This window comes from Alexandromys fortis, unplaced genomic scaffold (assembly GCF_014885135.2).
Source record: "Alexandromys fortis isolate MF-2015 unplaced genomic scaffold, M_Fortis_MF-2015_v1.1 scaffold_13, whole genome shotgun sequence".
Lineage (NCBI taxonomy): Eukaryota > Metazoa > Chordata > Mammalia > Rodentia > Cricetidae > Alexandromys > Alexandromys fortis.
The window spans coordinates 9286498-9308936 of NW_026067908.1; the positions used below are offsets into that span (position 1 = coordinate 9286498).

The 22439-nt window shown below is 41.1% G+C and overlaps 1 protein-coding gene across 5 annotated transcripts in view; it reads left to right on the plus strand.

The window, feature by feature from the left end:
• The window catches only part of Dnai4 (dynein axonemal intermediate chain 4), a 66986-nt gene that overhangs the window by 18954 nt on the left and 25593 nt on the right, over positions 1–22439 (plus strand). For 3 of the 5 annotated variants that reach the window (XM_050136058.1, XM_050136059.1, XM_050136060.1), the window contains 5 exons: positions 6840–7024; positions 8413–8525; positions 12072–12228; positions 14726–14865; positions 20830–20961. In XM_050136058.1, the coding sequence (XP_049992015.1) occupies positions 6840–7024; positions 8413–8525; positions 12072–12228; positions 14726–14865; positions 20830–20961 (727 nt within the window). Of the gene's footprint in view, positions 1–6839; positions 7025–7814; positions 8101–8124; positions 8320–8412; positions 8526–12071; positions 12229–14725; positions 14866–20829; positions 20962–22439 lie in introns of those variants that run through there. The other 2 variants (XM_050136061.1, XM_050136062.1) reach the window with 2 other exon arrangements.

Genomic DNA, 22439 nt, shown 5'->3' on the forward strand with positions numbered 1-22439 from the left:
TATATATATTGTGGCTCAGCTGCTCGGCATCGGCAGACGCCTGGGGATGTATTGGAAGACACCTCTACACAAACGTTTACTGAAGCACATTCACTGAGCCAAAACCTGGAAGCAGTTCATCGTATCTATTAAAAGTAAACTGGTAAAATACTGTGTAATAGTTGTGTGCATTACTTTATAACCACAGTAAATGAACGAACAACTTTACATAGCTACACTTGGGAAAATAAAACATTGCTGGACAAAGGGTGCCAGCTATAAGGTAATGTATGACTGCAACATTTCAAAAATAAAGGGAGTTTCCTTAACTCACATGAGAAATATCAAGTGTTTTCAAAAATCTGGAGAAGTCAGACCTTTTGTCTCTGCTGATGGAATCACGTTGAAGCTCATCTTAAAAGTGAGCATGCACATCCTCTCTACCCAGAGTTCCAACAAAGATTCATAAAGGTCAGCATATCATTTGCAATGATATTTATAGCAACACTGTTTGATGGCTTTTACTTACTGCATGTATGTGTCCATATGTGAGCCAGGGCACACATAATGAAGGTCAGAGGACAGGTTGCAAGAGTCTGTTCTCCTCTTCTACCATGTGGATCCTCAGGGTCCACTCCAGAGCATCGGCATGACAAAGAGTACCTGTACCCATCATGCTCGCTCACCTGTCCAGCAGCACGATTGGGAAGCCGGAACTGCTGGGCAGTGGTGGCTCACACCTTTAATCTCAGCACTTGGGAGGCAGAAACAGGCAGAGCTCTTTGAGATCCAGACTGACTTAGTCTACAGAGGAGTGGGTTCCAGGACAACCAGGGCTACACAGAGAAAACCTGTCTCAAAGAACGAAGAAAGAAAGAAAGGAGGGAGGGGGGGAGGGAGGGAGGGGGGAGGGAGGGGGAGGGAGGGAGGGAAAACAAACTGGAAAATACACAAATACCCGTGATAGATAAATAAAAAATGATAAGTCACACAGTGGAATACTAAATACTATGTAATAATGGGATGAATGATCTGTGGCTGTAGTCAGTAATACAAATGAATCTTACGTGCATAATAGTGAACAAAAGAAACCAGTATTAAAGATGATTTTTTATATGGCTTCATCTAAGTAAAGCTTACAGGCTAAGCTAGCATGTGATGTCAAGGTAAGTAATTACTACTTTGGATGGAAGATACTAGTTCTCCTGAAAGAAACTTCTGGTAAATTTCTGCCCTAAATCTGTTGAATTTTTGTATTGGATACAACAGTGCTGTTTGGCTAGAGAATTCACTAGGTTGTAAGCTCCATGCATACTTTGTGTGTGTGTATATTTTATAGAATAAACTATTAAAGATACTTAACAGCGCTATGAACAGGAAGAAGGAAATGGATTGTGAATGTGAAGAAATTAGTAATTGTCTGTGAGGAGAAAGGAGTAGCTGAGGGGGCAGTGGCTACCAGCATTTTACTATTTTATTTAATCACATTTTTATATTTTTGTATAACTATAAAATAAAATTTTGTAATTGAAGGGAATAAGAGAGACCAAAATACATAATAAATAAATTAGTGAATATTAGTAGAAGGCTGTTAGAATATTTAAAGTATCTTTTATTTGACTATTTCAGTAAATCAACAGGATGCATGCACACTTAAAATCATTAGCCGTCGACTATATCAGTGACAAGCAAACTGAAAAAAATGGGAAACAATGCCATTCACAATAGCTTTCCAAAAGTGCCTAAGCAACAGAGATCGCAGACGGTCAAAGCAATCCTGAGCAGAAGTAACACTGCTGGAAGTATGACCGCACCCAAGAACCCTAGCGCTCTGGACAGCATGGCGCTAGCACAAAACAGACGCCTGGGTCACTGCAGTGGAATAGAGGGCACAAGCACGAGCCCACACAACCCTAGCCACCTAATTTTGACAACAGAAGAATAAAACAAAACCCTCCTGGACAAAACTCAATCCCAAATGGATTGATGAGTTCAACATAAGACCTGAAACTATAGGGGAAAGAGTAGGAAGTTTCCTCAAGATACAAGCATAGGTAAGGATGTTATGGATAGGGTTACAATTACTCAAGAAAAGAGGCCAATAATCAAAAATGGAATCTCATTATGTCCAGCAATGGAGACTGTCAAGCGAATGAAGAGGCAGCTATAAAATGGGAGAACATCTTTGGCAAATATACATCCAACAGAAGGTCACTATCCAGCATATGTAAACAACAAAACCAGTTGTCAAGAAAACAACCCAATCTAAAAATTAGGGGTGGGTGTATTGAATTCAACAGGGACATTTTAGTTGGGAGATTGGAATTGCTGTTTCAGCCTCACTAGTTTTCACTGATCTGTTTAACTTGCTGGTCTCTTCTTGTCTTAGTTTTGTAAGTCGTATGCATCTACAAACTCATCCATTTCTTCTGATTTTCCAGTTTAGTGGACAAGGTGTTTTCAAGCTAAAACATGATTCTGCTTCGAATTTCATTGGTATCTAGTGTAATTGTTCCCTTTTCATCTCTAATTTTGTTTGGGTTTCTCTTTTTGTTTTGATTAGTTTAGCTGAGGATTTGACAAATCTTGTTCATCATTTCAAAGAACCAGTACTTTCTCTGTTTATTTTCGGGAGAACACCTGTCAGTTGGTGGGGACGGGGTATTGAAGTCACCCATGACTCATACCAGGATTAATTGTGGCTTTGTATTGACTAGTTTTTGTTTTATGAAAGTGGGTGCCTGTAGGCAGAAGCTGCTTGTTTGTTTCCAACTACCCAGACCACAAAATAATCACTCAGAAACTTTTATTATTTGCAATACTGTTTGGCCAATAGCTTAAGCATATTGCTAGCTAGCTCTTACATCTAGAATGAACCCATTTCCATTATTTTATATTTTACCACGAGGGTCATGGCCTACATGCAAGGTTCCAGCTGGCAACTCGCATCTTTCCCCTCTGGCAGCTCCATGGCGTCTCTGACTCTGCCTGCTCTCTCCTCCTCTATCTGCTGGGAGCTTCCGCCTTGCCCTATTCTGCTAAGCTACTGGCCCAAACAGATTTACTCATTAACCAATAAAAGCAACACATAGACAGAAGGACTTCCTACACCAGGTGCCCCTGTGTTCAGGGGGTCTATGTTTAGAATTATAATGGCCTCCTAGGGCTTGTTCCCTTGGTACACAGTGGCCCCTTATACGCCCTCTCAGGGTTTGAAATCTTTCAGAACAGCAACACCTGTTTGTTTCCTAGGTTCTTGTTCTTTCAACACCTTCTCCCTTTCATCCTAAGGTAGGTCTTTGTGTGTGTGTGTGTGTGTGTGTGTGTGTGTGTGTGTGTGTGTTAGGTGAATTATTGGAGGCAACAAATGCCCAGTTGCTCTTTGAGCCAGTCTGCTAGTCTGTGTCATCTGATTGGAGGAACTGAAGTCATTAACAGTCACAGTTGCTATTGAAAGATGTACACTCTTCCTGTCATTTTGTTGATTGCATAATGTTTAGGTTTCCCAGGGTTGTTTCCCCCCCACACTTAAGTATTAGTCTAGCATGGCTTTGTTGATGGATTTGTTTTTCTCTTCAGTTTAAAAGATTCCTTCATTTATTATTATTATTATTATTGGTTTTTGAGATGAAGTTTCTCTGTGTACTCCTGGCTGTCCTGGAACTCACTCTGTAGACCAGGCTAGCCTCACAGAGGTGTGCCTGCCTCTGCAAAGGCTGGGGTTAAAGGGATTCCCCAGGACTACATGTATTTTTGTAGAACTGGCATGGTGGTCATAAATTCCTTTAATCTGTTTTGTTTTTATGGGAAGTTTTCATTTTTTTTCCCGCCAACTAAGTTAGTCTTTGTTGCAGTGGTTCTCAGCTTTCCTAGTGCTGTGACCCTTTAGTACAGTTCCTCAGGTTGTGGTGACCCCAACCACAAAATTATTTTTGCTGCTACTTCATATTTATAATTTTATTACTGTTATTAATTGTAATGCAAATATTTGATATACAGGATATCTGCTGTGTGACCCCTGTGAACGGGTCATTGGACCCCCAAAGGGGTTGCAACCCACAGATTGAGGACCACCGCTTTTCTTGGATATGTTCTGTTTCAGAACTTGTAGTAAATCTGTCTCTGCCCTTCTGGCCTTTAACTTTTAGCCGAATGGCCTGTTGTCAGTCTGATGAGCCTGCCCTAGTGTGTGACTGGGAGTTTCTCTCTTGCTGCTTTTAATGTACTTTCAGTGCCTGCCTTCCATATGCTTTTGTGTATTTAGTGTTTTAATTATGATGTCATGAGGGGAGACTGACCTCTTCTGTTTGGTGACTTAGCCTCCAGTGTCTGTGTTGGCGTCTCCTTCTTGACTGAAGTTGCTTCTGTTGATCCTTTAAAAAGGGTTTCCTGTGATTTTGGAACTAGATTCTTCTCCTACTGTGCCTGCCATCCATGCATTTCCTGTTTCTGACTGTCCCATGTATCTCAGAATTCTCACTGTTGTGTCGTGGCTCCCGACTGATCCGTCCCTCTAGTTCCATCAGTTCAAGGTCGGCTGGTCTGTCATCTCCTTGTCCATTCTATTGGTGAGCCTTCCAACAGACTTTTTCATCTGTCTTACATTTTTCATTTCCACAATTTTAGATTGGTTTCGTCTCAGTATTTCCAGCTCTTGCTGAAGTCCTATTTCATCTTTTGCAGCGCCTTCCTTATTTCATCTGTTTATGTTCTCAATCGGTAACTTATTTTTTTATTTGAACATATGCACTTTCTTTGAAGTTCCCCGACTGGGATTTATTTCACCTGTCTCACTCTTGTTAAATGCCTTTACTATAGAATTCATAACTTTTGGATGAGTTCTGTTGTGTTGGTTGCTTCATTGGGATTTACATATCTGCTGTTACATAATCAGCCACCTTCTTTTCAATTAAAGTATTTGCTATGTTCACGTAGAACTTGGATGTGATACTGGTGATTGTGTAGTTCAGCAAATAGTTCCTTGGTCCAGGAGCCGAGTGCTTGGTGTAAAGCACTGTATCATTCCCCGACTAGAATATTAACTGCAAGAGCAGTCATGGCTGCGTGATCGTCCCACAACGCAAACATCGTACTAGCCAGTTAGTCACATTGGCACCTTTGATTTCAGTAACCATTGGAGGCTAAATAATCAATGATAATATGACATATACTCAGGCTTAAATATTAATTAGGTTTGGAAAGGGAAAATCAGAAAGAGGTAGGTAAAGTAATTAGAAGACGAAGTTGAGAGATTATTATGGCCCACAGATTTTAGACATTGCTAAATTGTGGAGGGTTATAATTAAGAAGTAAAAGGGAAGAGGGTAGGATGAGAGAAGGAAGAGGAAGGGGATATTCAGCGTCCTGGAGAGCATAGTAAAGAATGTATTAGAGTGATGGTGAGAAGGGAAGGGGATATTCAATGTCCTGGAGAGCATAGTAAAGAATGTCTTAGAGTAAACTGGATGGAAACATCAACAATAATCCTAAGATCTGAGCAATATACAGACAAAAGCAAAACCATCAGGAGACATATATACATGAGACTGGAAGCAAACTAATTAAAATAGGAAATAGAAGTTTAATATTTAGTTACTTGTCTCTTGCTTTGGTAAAACACCATGACCAAGGCAACTTATGAGACAAACCTCTATTTAGGTTTATGATTTCAGAGGGTCAGAGTCCATGGTGGCTGAGTGAAGGAGCAGCTTAGAGCTCACATCTTGATCCACAACCATGAGACAAAGAGCAAGTACACTTACTGGGAATCCCGGGAGTCTTTTAAAATCTTAACTCTATGCCCAGTGACGCACCTCCTCCAACAGGGCCACACCTCCTAATCCTTCCCAACAGCTCCACTAACTGGGAGCCATGCATTCAAACCTGAGCCCCTTGGGGCCACTCTCATTCACACTCCACAGGTACTGTGGAGTGAATTGCTGCCGCAGCTGTGCTGAGCTGAGGTTCTCAGGTTCCTCTTGCGTTAGCAGGCTCCCCTTGGAACCATGTTTTTATTCATGCCTATGCTTATGATATTATATCAACCAAAATATTAACAATATGAATAAAGTATTCTATTTTTCTGATTGCCGTGTATTGTCATTAGAGTATAGTATTGTTTTTCAAAAACTTAATATAAAAAAGTTTTCTGTAGCTGGGCATGGTGGCAAATACCTTTAATTCCAGCACTCAGGAGACGAGACAGGTGGATTCCTGAGTTCAAGGCCAGCCCAGTCTAGAGGGCAAGTTTCAGGGCAGCCAAGACTACACAGAGAAACCGTATTGAAAAACCAAAAATAGACTTATTAAATAAGTAATTAATTAAAAAGTTTGCTGTCACACCATCAGCTTCTATATGCTTCTTGTCACATTTGATTACATCAAGAAACCATATCAGCCAGGCAGTCGTGGTGCACGCCTTTAATCCCAGCACTGGAGGCAGAGGCAGGCAGATCTCTGTGAGTTCAAGGCCAGCCTGGTCTACAAGAGCTAGTTCCAGGACAGGTTCCCAAAGCTACAGAAAAACTCTGTCTTGAAACAAAAAAACAAAGCAAAAAACAAAAAAACAAAAGAAGCCATATCAAGTGACTGGCCATGCCATCCAGCTTTCTCTATATAATGATCAGCTACAGAGATCAGTTACCATTTTCACATCATATCTCTGTGTTTATTATTGTATGTAGGTACAGGAGTAAGATTGTTTTTATTTTGCCTAGTTAAACTTCAAGCATAAAATTTTGTATTATTTCAGTTTTCATGCTCATCTTGTTCTAAGAACATTATTATACTTAATATTTTTCTGCTATACGTATTTCTGTTTTCTTGTCTGGATATTCAGTTTAAATAACCATTTTCTACAGGTGTTTGATGCAAGAGGCGTTGATGTTACTCCCCGACCTCTCTACCATCCAGATCCACACCTGGGAACAGCAAAGCCCAACAAACTCTTGATGTCACAAGAAGGATCACTTGCATCAGATTTTATTTCTTCATACAGTCTGTATCAAAATACAGTTAACCCTAGTATGTTAGGGCAGTTCACAAGGTGAAGTATCCTGGCCCCAGTTCTTTTGATTTCATTTATGTTGTTCTTCTGCTTATATTGCATACATACAGAATATATGTTTCCACTTTTCTGACTTCAATCGATAAATCCTAGTGTTCTAGCTTTTATGTTTTGATTTATATTCGTGTCCAGAGCTTGACTGAAGATTTCCCACAAATTCTAAAACATTGTGAAAAGTGTGTAGATGTTTGTCTGAGATTGCCCAAGGTTTCCGAAAGGACTAGCTTCACAGATGGCCACAAATCGCAATTAAATATTTTGGCCCAGTTTCTTTAGGGTTTTATGGCTGCCATTTAGAATACAGTGCAGTCACACACACTGCTCTAGACCCTACACTCAATTCACACACGAGCCACATGGAACGCCAGATAAGAAACAAGGGCTCTTCCAGTAAAGTTGACCCCTTTGTAAACAATTGAAAGCCTAAATGTAAGATGTTACAGAGTAATGTTATGATCGTTCGTTTAAAATTTTAAAGGAAACCCATGACTGACCAAATTAATGATCGCATGACAGCACAGCGTGGTGGAACGTGAGTCTTTATTGGCATTACTAACAGGAGTCAGGAACTGGGATGACTCAGAGAAACTCGCGATCCCACGTGGTAACCACAAGCCACACCCCTGAGCTCTGCACAGCTTGTAGGCAGCACCACAGCCCCACAGTCTGCACCCCACCCCACCCCCGCCCCTCCTCCCCCGCGGCTCAGCCACTCAAGTCTCCTCCCCAGACTTCTTTACTCCTTTACTCTGGGGAGGGACCTTTAAGACTCTTCTAAGTTACTGGTTTTTTCCAGACATGACCTTTTTTTAACCTCCCTAGTCTCAAGAGCTTCCCCCATCCCCTCTTGTAGGGAAGGCTTCCTTTTGTACAGTGTAGCTGTGTCTCAGGTTACCTTTCCCGAGGAGGAAAGCACTCTACAGTGTAGCTGTGTCTTGTTACCTTTCGAGAGGACTTTTGTAAAATTGAACTTTTGAGCCGAGTTATGAGGAATGTGCAGAAGCAAAGAGAAGACTATTCTTGCCTGAGGCCCTAAACAGACTCCTAGGATGGAGGTGCTAAAACACCCAGCAACAAAATGATGAAGAGATAGTGAAAATGGAGTCTGAGAGGGAGCTATATTTTAAATAGTCCTTCAAAATATACTTGGGAACACTGATGTCCTCGGTGGAGATTTGATATGTTATTCTAAAATATACTTTCACTTTTTAAAGGACATGAAAAATCAACTGAAGATTTAAAAGATATAATGATTTATGTTGTTTGTATGACTAGTATGTTTAACTTGTCCATCTGTTGATATAGTCTAATTTACACTTTTGGCTTCTCATAAGGACATTGACCAAATGTGTTAATAACTTTCAAAGGTCAGTCATGGGGAGCAGCACAGTGTCGAAGTCAAGTGTGTCCACCACCGAATCAATGACGGAGGATCTAGAAGAACCAGCTTACAAGAGGGACAGACTGGCTAGTTTTACAGGTAATAAAAGCAATTTTCTTTCAATCTTACAGCTTTAATGTATTTTCAATGGTTTAACTCCCCACATGGAAATTGTCATTTTTTGTAATGTTTGTGAAACCTAGGTTATTTTGGCACAGCTTTTATACCATTTTAAGATTAATTTCTAATTGTGACTGAGAGTAGATAAAAAGCAACTGAGGACCTGTCTCAGTGGGGGACCATTTGCCTACATCAAAGACCCTGAGTTTAATCTTTAATGATACTTCCTTTCCTGTGTGTGTGTTGTGTGTGTGAGAGAGAGAGAGAGGAAGGGGAGAGAGAGAAAGAGAGAGACCTAAAAAGAAACTCTCATTTTTTCCTGTACATGTAGATATAAGTCAACACTTTGAAGTTCTTTATAAGTGTTTATTTTATGTGTATGGGTGTTTTGCCTGTGTATGTGTATTTGCCTGTGTATGTGTGTATGTGTATGCAGTACCTGGGGAGGCCAGGGGAGGCCATCAAATTCTCTGGAACTAGAGCTACAGACCATCATGCGTCTTCACGCGCATGCTAGGAACTGAACCTCACTCGGTTCATCTGTGAGTAGTAGTGACCACTGAGCATCTTTCCAGCCCCTCATCTTGTTTTGTCCTGAGTTGTAATAAGTAATCATATTCTTTGTGTAAATAAGGGCCTGTTTATAAAACATTTGTTTCACTATTAGCTTTGCATACTGTTCTTCATTAAAAGAAATAGGGCCCTTTGGAGAAGTAGTTGATTTCTGAGCCTTGGGTATATATAAGATGAACTAGAAAGTTAAAAACATACTTGCACAAACCCTGCCTTTCCTCCACCCCTCCCCCCCAAAAAAAAGAATGACAGGGACACAGCAGCCATTAGTGTTCCATTAGCCAAAGGTATATAAGTTCAACATCAGAAAGTATAGTGCTGGCTTAGAACTCATTGACAATATCCAGGAGCCCATACTTAGATATATGGTAAAGGGGAGAGCAGATAGACTTCTTTAGAGAACTCTAAATACTTATGTGGATATTTTCCCTTCAAAGTAGAGTTTCTATCCTCTTTAATGCGGACTTTGTATCATGGCTTTCACCAGACCACAGTATGAAAACAGAAACCAGTCTCAGCTAAGAGGTGATGACGTCAGCAAGAAGCTGTACTGATAGGCTTGATGCGCTGTCAGTCTAGCTCTTCTTCTGCTGCCTTCCCGAAGCCTGTAACCCGTGTCCCGCTTCAGGCAGTCCTAAATGGAAGCATGTTCTACATGCATGGCCAACACTCAGCCTTCTAAGACAGGAAACTGCCGCAGTCTAGGAAAACCTAAGGGACAGGATGTTCAAATGTGGTGTCTGGGCTGATATTTTAGGATAAATTATGAGTGTTTAGATGGCATTAAAAATGAAGCAGCCTGGAATAAAACCTGGGCTTCAGATGACGAAGTATCACTGTCGGCCCATTAGCTGCTCTAGGCACACGATAGGAATGTTCAAAGTGGGGGCTACTGAGTGCAGGTCTACACACGCTCTAGCATTCTTACAGATGTTCTACACCTCGAACTACTCTAAAATGAAAAAACGAATTACTCTAAACTATCTTGAAATCTTGCACAAGCCTTCTGGGTGTTCTGACACATACACATTTCCGAGCCGAAAGGAGGCTGTGCTTGGAAAGCTTGTCATTTGTATGATGGAGCAGCATGTTAGGCACGGACTGGCACTTGCTCAGCATGGGGATAAATGAGTAGTAGGTCCTTTTACATGAACTCATAAAGTACCCGTGGTTAGCACATGTGCATTTGCGAAGAGAGAGAAGCACTGTTTTGTAACCCAGTCTGATTGTAATTACACTAGACTCATTGTAGCTAAACACCAGCTCAAGGAAGGCTTCCTGAACTGCTCCTTACTGAGGTCTCTTAATGTGACCAGATAATAGATCTTTTCCTTACCTATTTCTCAATTAATTGAAGAACACGGGGTAAGGGCAGATGTACTGGAAACAAAATACTGTGTTATGAGTAAAAGTGCTTTTGAAGCCCCAAGGGTGACCATGTCTTACCCATTCATTAAATACTGTAGACTACTTCAGAGTCTTTCCTGTCCCTCTCCAGGGGCTTTCTGTGTAAAGATGTGAAAAGGGAGCCATGCTTGCAATACACAACTGGAGATCTCTCGAACATCAGGGGTGGAGAAAGATGTGCTTCCTCCATCGCTGAGAGCAAAAAGTGCATTGATAGGTTTCTAGGTAGAGACGCAAGTGTAGTCTCCATCTATTGTCTGGAGCTGGGAATCTTGATGCATGAAATAGATTCTGTAGGTACACAGTGCTGCTAGAATTCATTTTTTAATATTGAAAAAATTCATGCAACATTCAGAAGATGATAGACCTGCACAAAAGCCTACTTGCTGTTCCGTGGTTTTGTCTGGATAGTGTGTTCCTCTACCATTAAGAAGACGTATTTTCCCCAGCTCTAATACATAACTGATATTTCGCATTAGATTCTATATATGTGCCGTATCTCATGTGAGGTTGTTTTTAGAACTACGTCTGTGCTGCCAGGCTACTTTATATATAGCCAAGCCATTAGCCAGCATCCGATGGTCTAAAAGAGTACTCAGAGGATCAAGAGCCTGGTTTTTTGTTTGTTTGTTTGTTTGTTTTTTGAGACAGTGTTTCTCTGTGGCTTTGGAGTCTGTCCTGGAGCTAGCTCTTGTAGACCAGGCTGGCCTCGAACTCACAGAGATCCGCCTGCCTCTGCCTCCCGAGTGCTGGGATCAAAGACGTGCTCCACCACCGCCGGGTCCAAGCCTGTTCTTTTCAGTCTCCAAATTCCCTGTTCCTGTGGAGCATGAGACAACTTACTCCTGCTTATTCCAGCCCTGGAATATAACCCTTTCTCAGCTCTGAAATTCTGTCCTTAGTGAAATTTGCCTAGAATATTTTGCCTTTCACTATTCGAAAAATTTGACTCATTTTTAAAAAACATATTATTTATTTGTGTGAACATTGGGACCATTTTACACCTGTAATCAACCAGACCCATTGAAGAGTCTTTTATCTCCTGTTGAAGATGATTAGAGAGGCCAATAAAAAAATAGAAGAAGAAGAAGAACAAACAAACAAAAAAAAGTAGTAAGGTTGTTGAGGCCTCAAAGGGTCAGGTGACTTTCCCCACACACATGTCCTGTATTCTTTCTCAGTAGTACCAACAGCTACTTTAAAATCCCTCATAACAGTACAGGATAATTGTAACAGGATTGCCCATGGAACTGTGACCTAGTGAGACTAGGCTGGGATTAATGCTTGTAGCAGCAGAACAGAGCTGACTTCTCCAGGTGCTTTCACAAAAGTTAAAGAGACTGCTGTATAAAGACACTTGCTGTGTGTGTTGTCCATTGTGTCTTAGTGACCAGGCAGTGTGCACATGTTGTGTGTGTTGTCGTTGCGTCTTAGTGAGTAGGCAGTGTGCACACTCGCCATGTGTGTGTGATCATTGTGTCTTAGCGATTAGGAAGTGTGCACAGGAGCAGTTCCAGGGTGATCTTACTATGGCGTGTATTTTAGATGTGCGAGTTCTGAGAACCACACCTGAGACATCTTTAACCAAGGAAGAGCTGGAGAAGAACATAGAGATCATTCTCACGGAGACGAAAACACTGAAGTTTTTTGACCTGCCAACAGTCATACACTCAGTAGAATCTGAAGAAGCGGAGAAAATAGTGTATGTATAGCTCCATTGTCTGTGTTGCTTCTATATAGCTCGGACGCTGAATTAGAGGTTCTTTTGAAGAGTCCTTGGAGATTTCTAGAAATGTGCCCTTGAAATTACACATGTACTCTATGATCTTATATGGACATGTTTATATCACATGACATTTTTCTATAGGAAAAGCCCTTATCATTAGCATAGCCTGTGTAACTATGTGAACTTTTGAAGAAGAAAGGGCAGTGGTCAGCAGGTCCAAAGTTCTAGTTACCAGGACTGAGTCCTAGAGCCCTGTCACAGCTGTAGGATCAGTCAATGTATGCTGCAAAATAGCTAAAAGAGAGGATGTTGGGCTCAGCAAAAAGAATAAATGTTTGAGGTAGAAGATATATATGTTCCTTCCTGTGATTTAATAAAAACAGTATATGCATATATACAAAGCATGAGGGCCTAAATTAGGGTCCCAAGTGCCCACATAAGAGACCTGTGTAGTTGGTGTGGGGAGGGAGCAGGGGTGGGGTGGGTGGAGACAGAAGGATTGCAGGGATTTGCTGGCTGCTGGCCCAACTCCAGGGTCAGTGAGACTTTATCTCAAGGGATTAAAAGAGTGACAGGACACTTGACATTCTCCTCTGATCTCTATGTACAGTCACCCACACATACATGTGCATATATCACACATACATGTGCATATACCACACATACATGTGCATATATCACACATACATTTAAATAATTGACACACATAGAACAATAATAAGTAAACTAAAAATGATTCCCTCGGGTTGAATTTGATAAAAAAAAATATACCAAATCAATAAAAGCGGAGTCATTATTAAAGGATAAGCAACAGATCCTAAATTCAGACCCTGAGGGTGTTAGAGCTATGGTATGATTAGATACAAAATACAAAGTCGTTGTGAAGTGTTTCAGCAATCAAGATGGTTAAAACATTCACATTAAGCTCCGAATGACATATTTGGATAAGAACTTTATTGTCAAAAAGCAAACATTGGTTTAAATGTAATTGAGTAAAGATTAAATGGCTGAAAAAAATAAGTCTGAATAACTACAGGAAATAAAATGTAAAGAGACAATGGATTATAAAAGTAATGGTCTAGCTTGTCAGTGTTGCAGACATGTACACAATAAATCACAGAGGACCAGAGTCGGGAGGCTTTCCTGAGCCACTAACAGACTCTTGTATAGAAGCAAAAATGAGATCAACTGAAAAAGCCTCGGGGCATTGTGCTGACACTCCTGAAAACCAGATGTGAAGAGAAGAGGGTTTTTTTCAAGGTTTATCTTTATTTAAGTGTGGGTGGGTGGGGGGAAGGGAGGAAGGGAGAGAAAGAGAGAAGAGGAGAGAGGAAGAGAGGGAGAGAGAGAAGGAGAGAGAGAGAGAAAGACAGAGAGAGGGAAAGAGAGAGAGGGACGGAGAGAGAGAGGGAGGGAGAGAGAGAGGGAGGGAGAGAAAGAGGGAGGGAAAGAGGAAGAGAGGGAGGGAGGGAGAGAGGGAGAGAGGAAGAGAGGGAAAGAGAGAGGGAGGGAGAGAGAGAGAAGGAGAGAGACAGGGAGGGAGCTAGCTCACTCTGTTATGTGTGTAGATGCTAGGAGAGACCAGAAGAGGGTGTCACATTTTCTAAAGCTGAAGCTACATGTGATACCAAGCTTCCCAGTATGGATCCTGGGAGCCCAACTCCCGGCCCTCTGGAGGAACAGTAGATACTCTTAACCACTGGGCCAACCCTATACCCCCAAAGAAGATTTTTTTTTTAAGTACAAGAAAATGTAGGAAAAAAATTCAGAACCTTCAAAAAAGCAGACAGAATACTTAGAAAAAGATCACTTCATAATAAAGGGAGGGGCATAATCATTTTAAATTAAAATTTCAAAGTAGAATTACACTAAATTCTTTGACTACACTGAAAGGAACAATGAGTCATCCCAACTGAGGCATTCATATATACACTGGGAGATTAGAAATATTTCCCAGATTAATAAAATTAAAATGTGAATTTAAAAATACTTATAACTAGACTGAGCAGTGGTGACCTCACGCCTTTTATCCCAGCACTGGGAAGGCAAAAGCAAATGAATCTCTGTGAGTTCAAGGCCAGCCTGGTCTACAAGTGTGAGTTCTAGGATATCTGGGGCTACACAGAGAAACCCTGTTTCAGAAAAATAAAAATGTAAAAATACTTACAACTAACCAGTTATGAACACAGCATGCGCACAATGCTGCAACAGTAATACTTTGAACAAATTTGTAGCTTTCGATGTCCCTATTAAAGTCCCTAAACTCTCTGAACATTAGTAAACTCTGACGGTAGTGTGGACGCTGGGGAGCCCAGCGCGAAACAGCCCTTCGGTGGTGAGGTAGTGACGTATTTTCCTACGGAGGTGTTGACGCTCACTTGACATTTGTTACACTCTGTGCTAGTGAAAGCACCCGACACCGTGCAGTGGAGAAAGTTTTTAATCCTTCAGCTACTTTTTGCTTTTTTTGCAGACTGAAAAATAAGAATTATGAAGTCCTTTGTAGAAATAGATTAGGCAATGACCTGTATGTCGAACGGATGATGCAAACATTTAATGGCGCTCCAAAGAATAAAGATGTCCAGTGTGAAAAGATCATAATGGAAGACAAAGGTAATTTGTCTTATTCCTCTCGGCACACCGTTGCTATATTTTGATATCTGTTCCTGGACTCTGTCAGTCAACACATATTAAAACTATATAAATAAAAAAATGGAAATAGATTTGCCTAGATCTCAGTACTACGTACTGTTAATTTCTAATGTTCAGAATTTGACAAGGTGACGGGAAATAATGATATAAAGTATCTGAGTAACATAATTGTTCAGACTAGTTTTTATTCACCTTGTATCAGAACTCTGCGCTCTTCAATCATTTATACAATTTATAGAAAATGATTTTATGATATAGTTTACTACCAGTACATCCGTCTGTATAGTCCACACAGTTCTTCCCTTCTTCCCATCATAAGTGGTTCAATGACCACCATATCGCTGTAAAGTGGGTCTGAATCGTAGTCTCCATTTCCTTGCTGGGGAATCAGCACAGAGGAGTCACCTCAGTTGGTGACCCACACAGGTCTTAGAATCCGTGCTCTGAAACACTCGCCTTACTACCTCTCAGTGTTTACAGATTAACGTTCCTGAGGATACTGCAGAAGCCTATGGGATATGGGCAGAGGACAATCGAGGAGAAAGAACATGCATAATCTGATTGCAGTTATTACTGAATATAGCTGGGAGCTAGATTCTTCTAAAGATTGAAAATGCAAACCTCTAGTAAAAAGAAGTGTAGTTTTGTTTTGTTGTAAAGGACCGTTCATGTGTCTTCTAGGTGGGGATATTTATTGCTCACCCCTGAGACTTCCTTTTACATGAAAGAAGAAGAACAAATGCTCCAGTCTCCTTTAGCTTTCCCTCATTCCTACCTCAGAGCAGAGGTGTGGCTTGCCTGGGTGATATGTGGGCGTACCTGGGTATTCTTGTCTGGGTGATGTGTGGGTGTACCTGGGTATCCTTGCCTGGGTGAAGTGTGGGCGTACCTGGGTATCCTGCTGGTGTTCCTTCCCTGGTAGCCTGATGACAGGAAGTACAGATTCTCATTAGCATGAACCCTGGATTTGATCCACAGCACCGCGTAAGTGAAGTGTGACGCTGCATTCCTGCAAGGCCTCAGTTCCCAGGAGGGGCCAGCAGGAGGATCAAGAGTTCAGAGTCATCTTCGTGTATAACAATGGAAATGAGAATGTGCCCTATAGTTTGCAACAGAACAGTTAAGAAAGAAGACGGGATAATAATTCTTGATGATAGATCATTGCAAAAGATTCAGTCTGAGGAACAAGAAGGAAGAACACTACGCTAATGGAAACCCGTGAGACAGTAAGCACACGTGTGGATGCAATGGGACTGTGAGGAGGGGCACCGGGAGCAGAGGAACAGGTCTCTCTAAACTTGCTAAGGGTCTGCTCTGAGAAGAACTCTGAAAAGACATCCACACAAAGACACATGCATAGTCAGTCAGAACACAGAGTGAGGATTTTGAAAGTCACAATATAAAAATGATTTATCACACACAGTCTAATTTTTAATACTAAATTTTGCACTGGAAACCATGGAGGGCAGACGTTAGCTCTGTGACATTTAAAGTTCGAAAGCAAAAGAAGCGCTGTCAAATAAAAATGCCAGATCCTTTAGAAGCGAAGAAAGTAAGATACTTCTGAGTCTTCAAAAGCGAACAGAATTTATTGATGGCAGATTTCCTTTAAATGAATGCTAATTAGAGTCCTGTAGGCAGAAAACGGAGGGCAGGAGACAGACGCCCGACAGGAAACTGAAGAGCAGTTACAAACACACGGCAAGGGCAGAGCCCATTTGCAGGAGAGTTTAGAAGAGATGCCGAGGGCCTGGAGAGGTGGCTCAGTGGTCAAGAGCACTGGACGCTGTTCCAGAGGATTTGGGTTCCATTCCCACACCCACATAGTGGCTTACACCCATCTGTAACTCCAGCTCCAGAGGATCCAACGCCTTCTTTTGGCCTTTGTGGGCACTGCATGCATAGATACACACAGATAAAACATTCATGACATAAAAATAAATATTAAATTTTAGAGATATTGATAAAACAGTGTTATGGTTGTTAATGGACTTACACTATGTAGAGAATACATTTTTCAAAAACAAAGTGGTGGGGCAGAATTGTATAAAAAGGAAAGTTTTAATATGCGATTTACAAAGTTATTAAATTAAGAATAGGTTTAATTTTCAAAATTTGATTATAATCCTTAAATGGTGCCAACATACAAAAAAAATGATGACAACAAAAATATACATCCTACAAGTTAGGGAAAGGAAGATAAGAACAGAATAAAAATGAGACACTACCAAAACATCAGTTATACACAGAATAGTCACTGAGGAGTTGAGAAACAGAGGTAGAGAGAATACAAATATCAAGATGTTTTTTAAAAACCAACAATTCCACATTAGTAATTACTTTAAATATAAGTGAATTATGCTGTACAGTTGAAAAAGATTGGCTGAATATAAGATCTCTGTGAGAGGCTTGACTGAATGGCTAAGTACGCATGAAAGAGAAAATGGAGACAGCTTTACCAATCAGATGAAGACTTTGGGAAATCCTCATAAGTACCAAAGAACACTGTGTAGTAATCAATGGCTCAGTCCACAAGGAAAACATAACAGTTGTAAACATGAGAGATCTAAATAAGCAGCAAGAGTGGGCTCAGTGAGGCGAGCATTAGTCCCGCAATAATGCTTTAACATGCCTTCCCAGTAATGAGCGGAAGAGCCAGACAGATGCGTAAACCACGTAGAGAGTGTTGGGCTGTAGTTCCGTGGTAGAGTCTTGCGTAGCACGTGTGAGGGCCGTGCGTCACATCCACAAGACAAGAAACAAAGTTGACACAACAAAAATCAGCACAGTATTCTACTCCAAATGAAAATGCGAATGTGTTTTGAAAGATGAAAACCCAGCGTACCAAAATGTATGGAATGTTTCAAAGCACTGCTTAAGGAGGAATAGCCAGACAATTCAGAAGGAAGAAAGAGCTCAAATTAATAAGCTAATTTTACAGCTCAGGATACTGAAGACGATTGAATCCAACTCTAGTAGAAGGACAGAAGTAACAGAACGAGCGAAATAGAGAAGAGTGAACTAGATAAAGACCAGAAGCTGGTGCTCTGGAAACGTGAATGAAATCAGCCAATTTGCTGTACTGGTTACTGAAAAAGAGGAGACTCGGTTATCAAAGGGCAGGTGTGACTGTGGATCCTCCACCAGTGCTGTGATAGAATATTGTAAACTACGGTATGCCAGCGTAGATAGCTAGATGAAGTGGAAGCATTCCTCTACAGACACAAGTGGCCTGGTCTGACTCAAGGGATAGTAGAAAATCTGACTCGATCTACCAAAAGTAAAGAAATTGATCTAACAATCCTAAGCCTTTCCTCAGAGAGAACGCCAGGGTCTATGGTTCCTCAGGTGAATTCTAACAGTTTTTTTTTTTTTTTAAAAATAGAAGACTTAATGCTAATCTTCCATCCTCTCTTCCAAAAAAAAATGATTTTGAATATACCCCTCCCATAATACTAACAAGCTCAATTCAACCCTGCATGAAGTGGACTGTACATTATGATCAAGTGACATTTATCCCGGTGACTCAATGATAGCTCAACCACTTTCACTACCAGGCTTCTGCTATGTGACTTTTTTTTTTTTTTTTTAAACCAGAGAAAGAACCTTGCTATGCTGCCTAGGCTGTTGAATTTGTTGTGTAGCTCAAGCTAGCCTCATGCTTGGTATATCGCACAGGATGGTCTCTTTCTCAACGGTCCTTCTGCCTCTGCCTCTGTGGGCTGGGATTGTAGGTGTGCCTCAGCAATTCCATTTGCTTTTACTATTCTTCATGTAATTCTTGAGCCTCTTTATAAGATGTTGTCTTGAGTGATTTGAGGATGCTGTGAATTACCCCTTCATCTCCTTACTAACTTACTCCACCCTTTGTGCAAATGGAGGGATTTCAGTTACATTTTCACTCTGTGGCCTCTTTTCCAGGGAAAAAGAAGGGACTCGTTTGGAAGGAAAGGGCAGTAGATGAAATTAACGCTTAGCCACTTCTGGGTGTGCTGTTGGCTCTGCTCAGCTTCAGACAGTGTGCATTCTGATCTTACTCCTTCGGAAGAGGCTCTGCTTCTCTGGCTGTACCAGGCACACATGTGAATTGTATATACTGCACTCAGCAGGGAAGAATTAGCAAATCCACTAGGTTGCAGATTTGTTTTGTTTTGTTTTGGTTGTGTTTTGTTTTTAGAGACAGGGTTTCTCTATGTAGCTTTGGAGCCTGTCCTGGAACTCGGTCTGTAGACTAGGCTGGCCTTGAACTCACAGAGATTTGCGTGCCTCTGCCTCCCATGTTCTGGGTTTAAAGGCATGCACAATCATCACCCAGCTCAGATTTTTTAAAATAACATAATTCTTTATTGATTCTTTGGGAATTTCACATCATGCACCCAAATCCCGTTCACCCCCTAGTCCCTCCATATCCACCCCTCGCCTTGTAGCATCATCTCTCCTCAAAAGAAGTACCCACCCCCCAAAAAATTAATTAAAAACAACAACAACAAAAATCCCACCTCGTCCTCCCTTCTTTCCCACCTCTCCAACACCTCTTCATTTGTCCTAGTGGCATTGGGAGCTGCAGTGTGCCATGCATTATTCCCTTTTGTCCAGTCAGCCCCATCCGCAATGAGTTGTTGCTTAGATCCAGGGCCTCTGGCTCCTGGTACACCATCAATACTGGATCTTCACCAAAACTCCTCTATCCTGCTATTACCCGGAGACATAAAGATCCTGCAGCTATAGTTATGTGCATGTGCTCCAGGAGGTCATAGATGGGGTAGGTGTTTAGGATGGGCTATCCGAAGGCCCAGCATGTGAGCCTGGGTGGTAGCTAAGCTCCTCAGTTAGGATGCTGGAACAAACTCCCCCAGGCAAGGAGTGGAGCCAGCTCTCACACACCTGCACCCACACACATTAACATGCACACACATGTACTCACACATTAAAAACAACCCACTTTTGGCATGGCAATGGATCCTTGGAACTCTAGCCCTGGAAAGGCAAAAATGAGAGGACCAAGAAATCAGTTATCTTTGTCCACATAGCTAATCTGAGACTAGCCTACCTACATGGCATCCTACCTCAAAAACAAAACTTCCCCGTCCTCCTATTCCCCTTCTGCCTCCCCTCTTCCTCCTTCTCGTCTTCCATTTTTGCTGAGAGCCTTGGTTTTATATTGTATGGTTCTAGTAGAAATGGCTACACTTACTAGGCCTAGATTCCATCTTGAGTTTTAAAGGAAAAGTTCTTACTAAAACATCATTCTGAAAAAGAAAACAAAAACTCCACACTATTAACGGAAAGGTAGTAGGGTCAGCGGTAGGAATGTAGTACCCATAAGCAGTAAATTGGTAGTAAAAGGGGATGGGAGCTTTTTAAATTATTTTTTGAAGATAAATGATGCTTTCAGCTTGTATTTGGTCACCATTGCTGTATTTGATGATTTGAATAAATGCAATTAAGGTTTTTGACAATGTCATCATCCTAACAAGCACAATGTTTTTACCTAAATAGTTGTATAGGGAACTTTACTGAGTAAAAAGGAATGAGATGCTTCCCATGAGCAGATCTGTAAAATATAAGCTGTTGTGTGTCAGTCACTAGCAAAAACATTATCTGGGTGTTGCCCAGCTCCGTATCCCATGGCAGCCTTGCAGTGACAGGCTGATGAGGTGATTCTTCTCAAGCCTGGGTAGGAAAGATGGAGAGACAGATGAGAGTGTGGGTAACCTGGGCTATCCCTAAAACATGAAGGCATATCTAGAAGCTAATAGTGAGGTGGCTCAGGATCTCCCAAGGTGTCCTCATGAATTATTTCTGGTATTTTCCTGCCAATGTCGTTAAAATTAATGTGCTTTTAATAGAAAATAATTTTAGATTTTTCCAAAGCTGTAATATTAAAATTTGTTTTGAAATCCTTTGCCTTTTCTGTCTGTCCAGGCATAATGGCCACCGCCTGGGATTTGTATGATTCTTTCAACGTTCCCGAAGCTTTGCTGTCAGCAAAACCATCATCCGTGGCTGGAAGTAAAGGAAATTTACTTGCTAAAGACCAGAACGAGAACCTAGACGGTAAGTACATGGGCAGAGGTGAGGTGCTTCCGTCGGTTGCAGGGTTTGCAGGCTGTCTCCACTCAGCGCTTTACCTTCTGCTGCTGCAGGTCCCAGGTTTCCCTGTGCACAGAACATGGAAAGTACAGCTTTTCTCAGGGATTCTGCCGGTGCTTTCAGTTTCCTGGATTCCAAGCATGAAATTAAGGTTTCTTTTTTTTTTTTCATTTTGTTTTTGTCTTGGATGCCTGTCAAGAGTTTGTTGCTGTTTCAGACTGGGGCCTGTAACTTTCTATGTGCACCCAGCTGACCTCCAATTCACAGAGATCCTCCTTCCTCTGGGATAAAAGGCATTTGCCACCATGCCAGGCCTTGTTTTTAAGTTTTTCTCTAGTGCATTTTTTCCCTTTCTCTCTCTTTCTAAACTTTTTTTCACATATATGTATATGTGCATATTTGTGTGAGTTTGCAAGTTTATATGTGAGTGTGCAAGTTTATATGTGAGTGTGCAAGTTTATATGTGTATGTGCATTACACCAGTGTGAACAGAGGTCAGAAGACAAACTTGGATGTGGGTCCTCACCTTCCAGCCTGTTTGAGACAATCTTGTTACTGCTTGCTGCTGGACACTCCGGCTAGCTGCCTTTAAGTTAGAATATTTAGAACATTGCGTCTTTTATTATTTGCTTTCTGGTTTTGTTTCATTTTATTTATTGATTGATTTTTACTATCTTTTGGTTGTTATTCCTTTTTTAGTTACCTTTTAGCTTACATCTGTGTATGTCCGTCTGTTCCAGCTTATCTTTGCATTTCTGTTCAGTTGGTTACTAATCTGCATATGGCATTACATATGCATAACTTACCAAATTTCACTGGCATCAACATGTTACCAGTTTGACTTCTGCCTTTGGTGGTTGGTTTTGGTTTTCTTGAGGCAAGATTTTATCATGTGCCCTGGCCTTCCTGGAACCTGTGAACACTAAGCTGGCCTGGAACTTGCTGTTATCTCCCTGTGTTTGCCTCCTGAGCCCTGGGATTATAGGCATGAGCATACCTTCTTTGGTTTATAATGTTTGCCTTGTGTATTTCTTCTAGATATTAAGGAAGACATCTTGATATTTAGAACTTCATAAGACAATGTAATTAATTCTTCAATCACAAATATCTTCGAAGAAATAAAATATATTTGTGTTACACACTTTGTGGGTTTATGTGTATTATGTATGCTCAGTTGTGCATGTATATACTCATGTATACATGAAGAGATCAAAGGACAGCTCAAGTTGTCATTTTTCAAGTGCTTTACACTTTATTTTTTGAGCCAGAGTTTCCTACTGGTCTTAGACCCAACAATTTGGCTCCACTGTCTTGCCAGTAAGCTGTAGGAATCTGTCTCTCTTAGGTTAGGAGTGAGAAACACTGTAGCCAGCTGCTGCTGCTGTTGCTCCTGCTTCCTTAGGCAAGGTCTAGCTATGTAACCCTAGCTGGACTGGAACTCA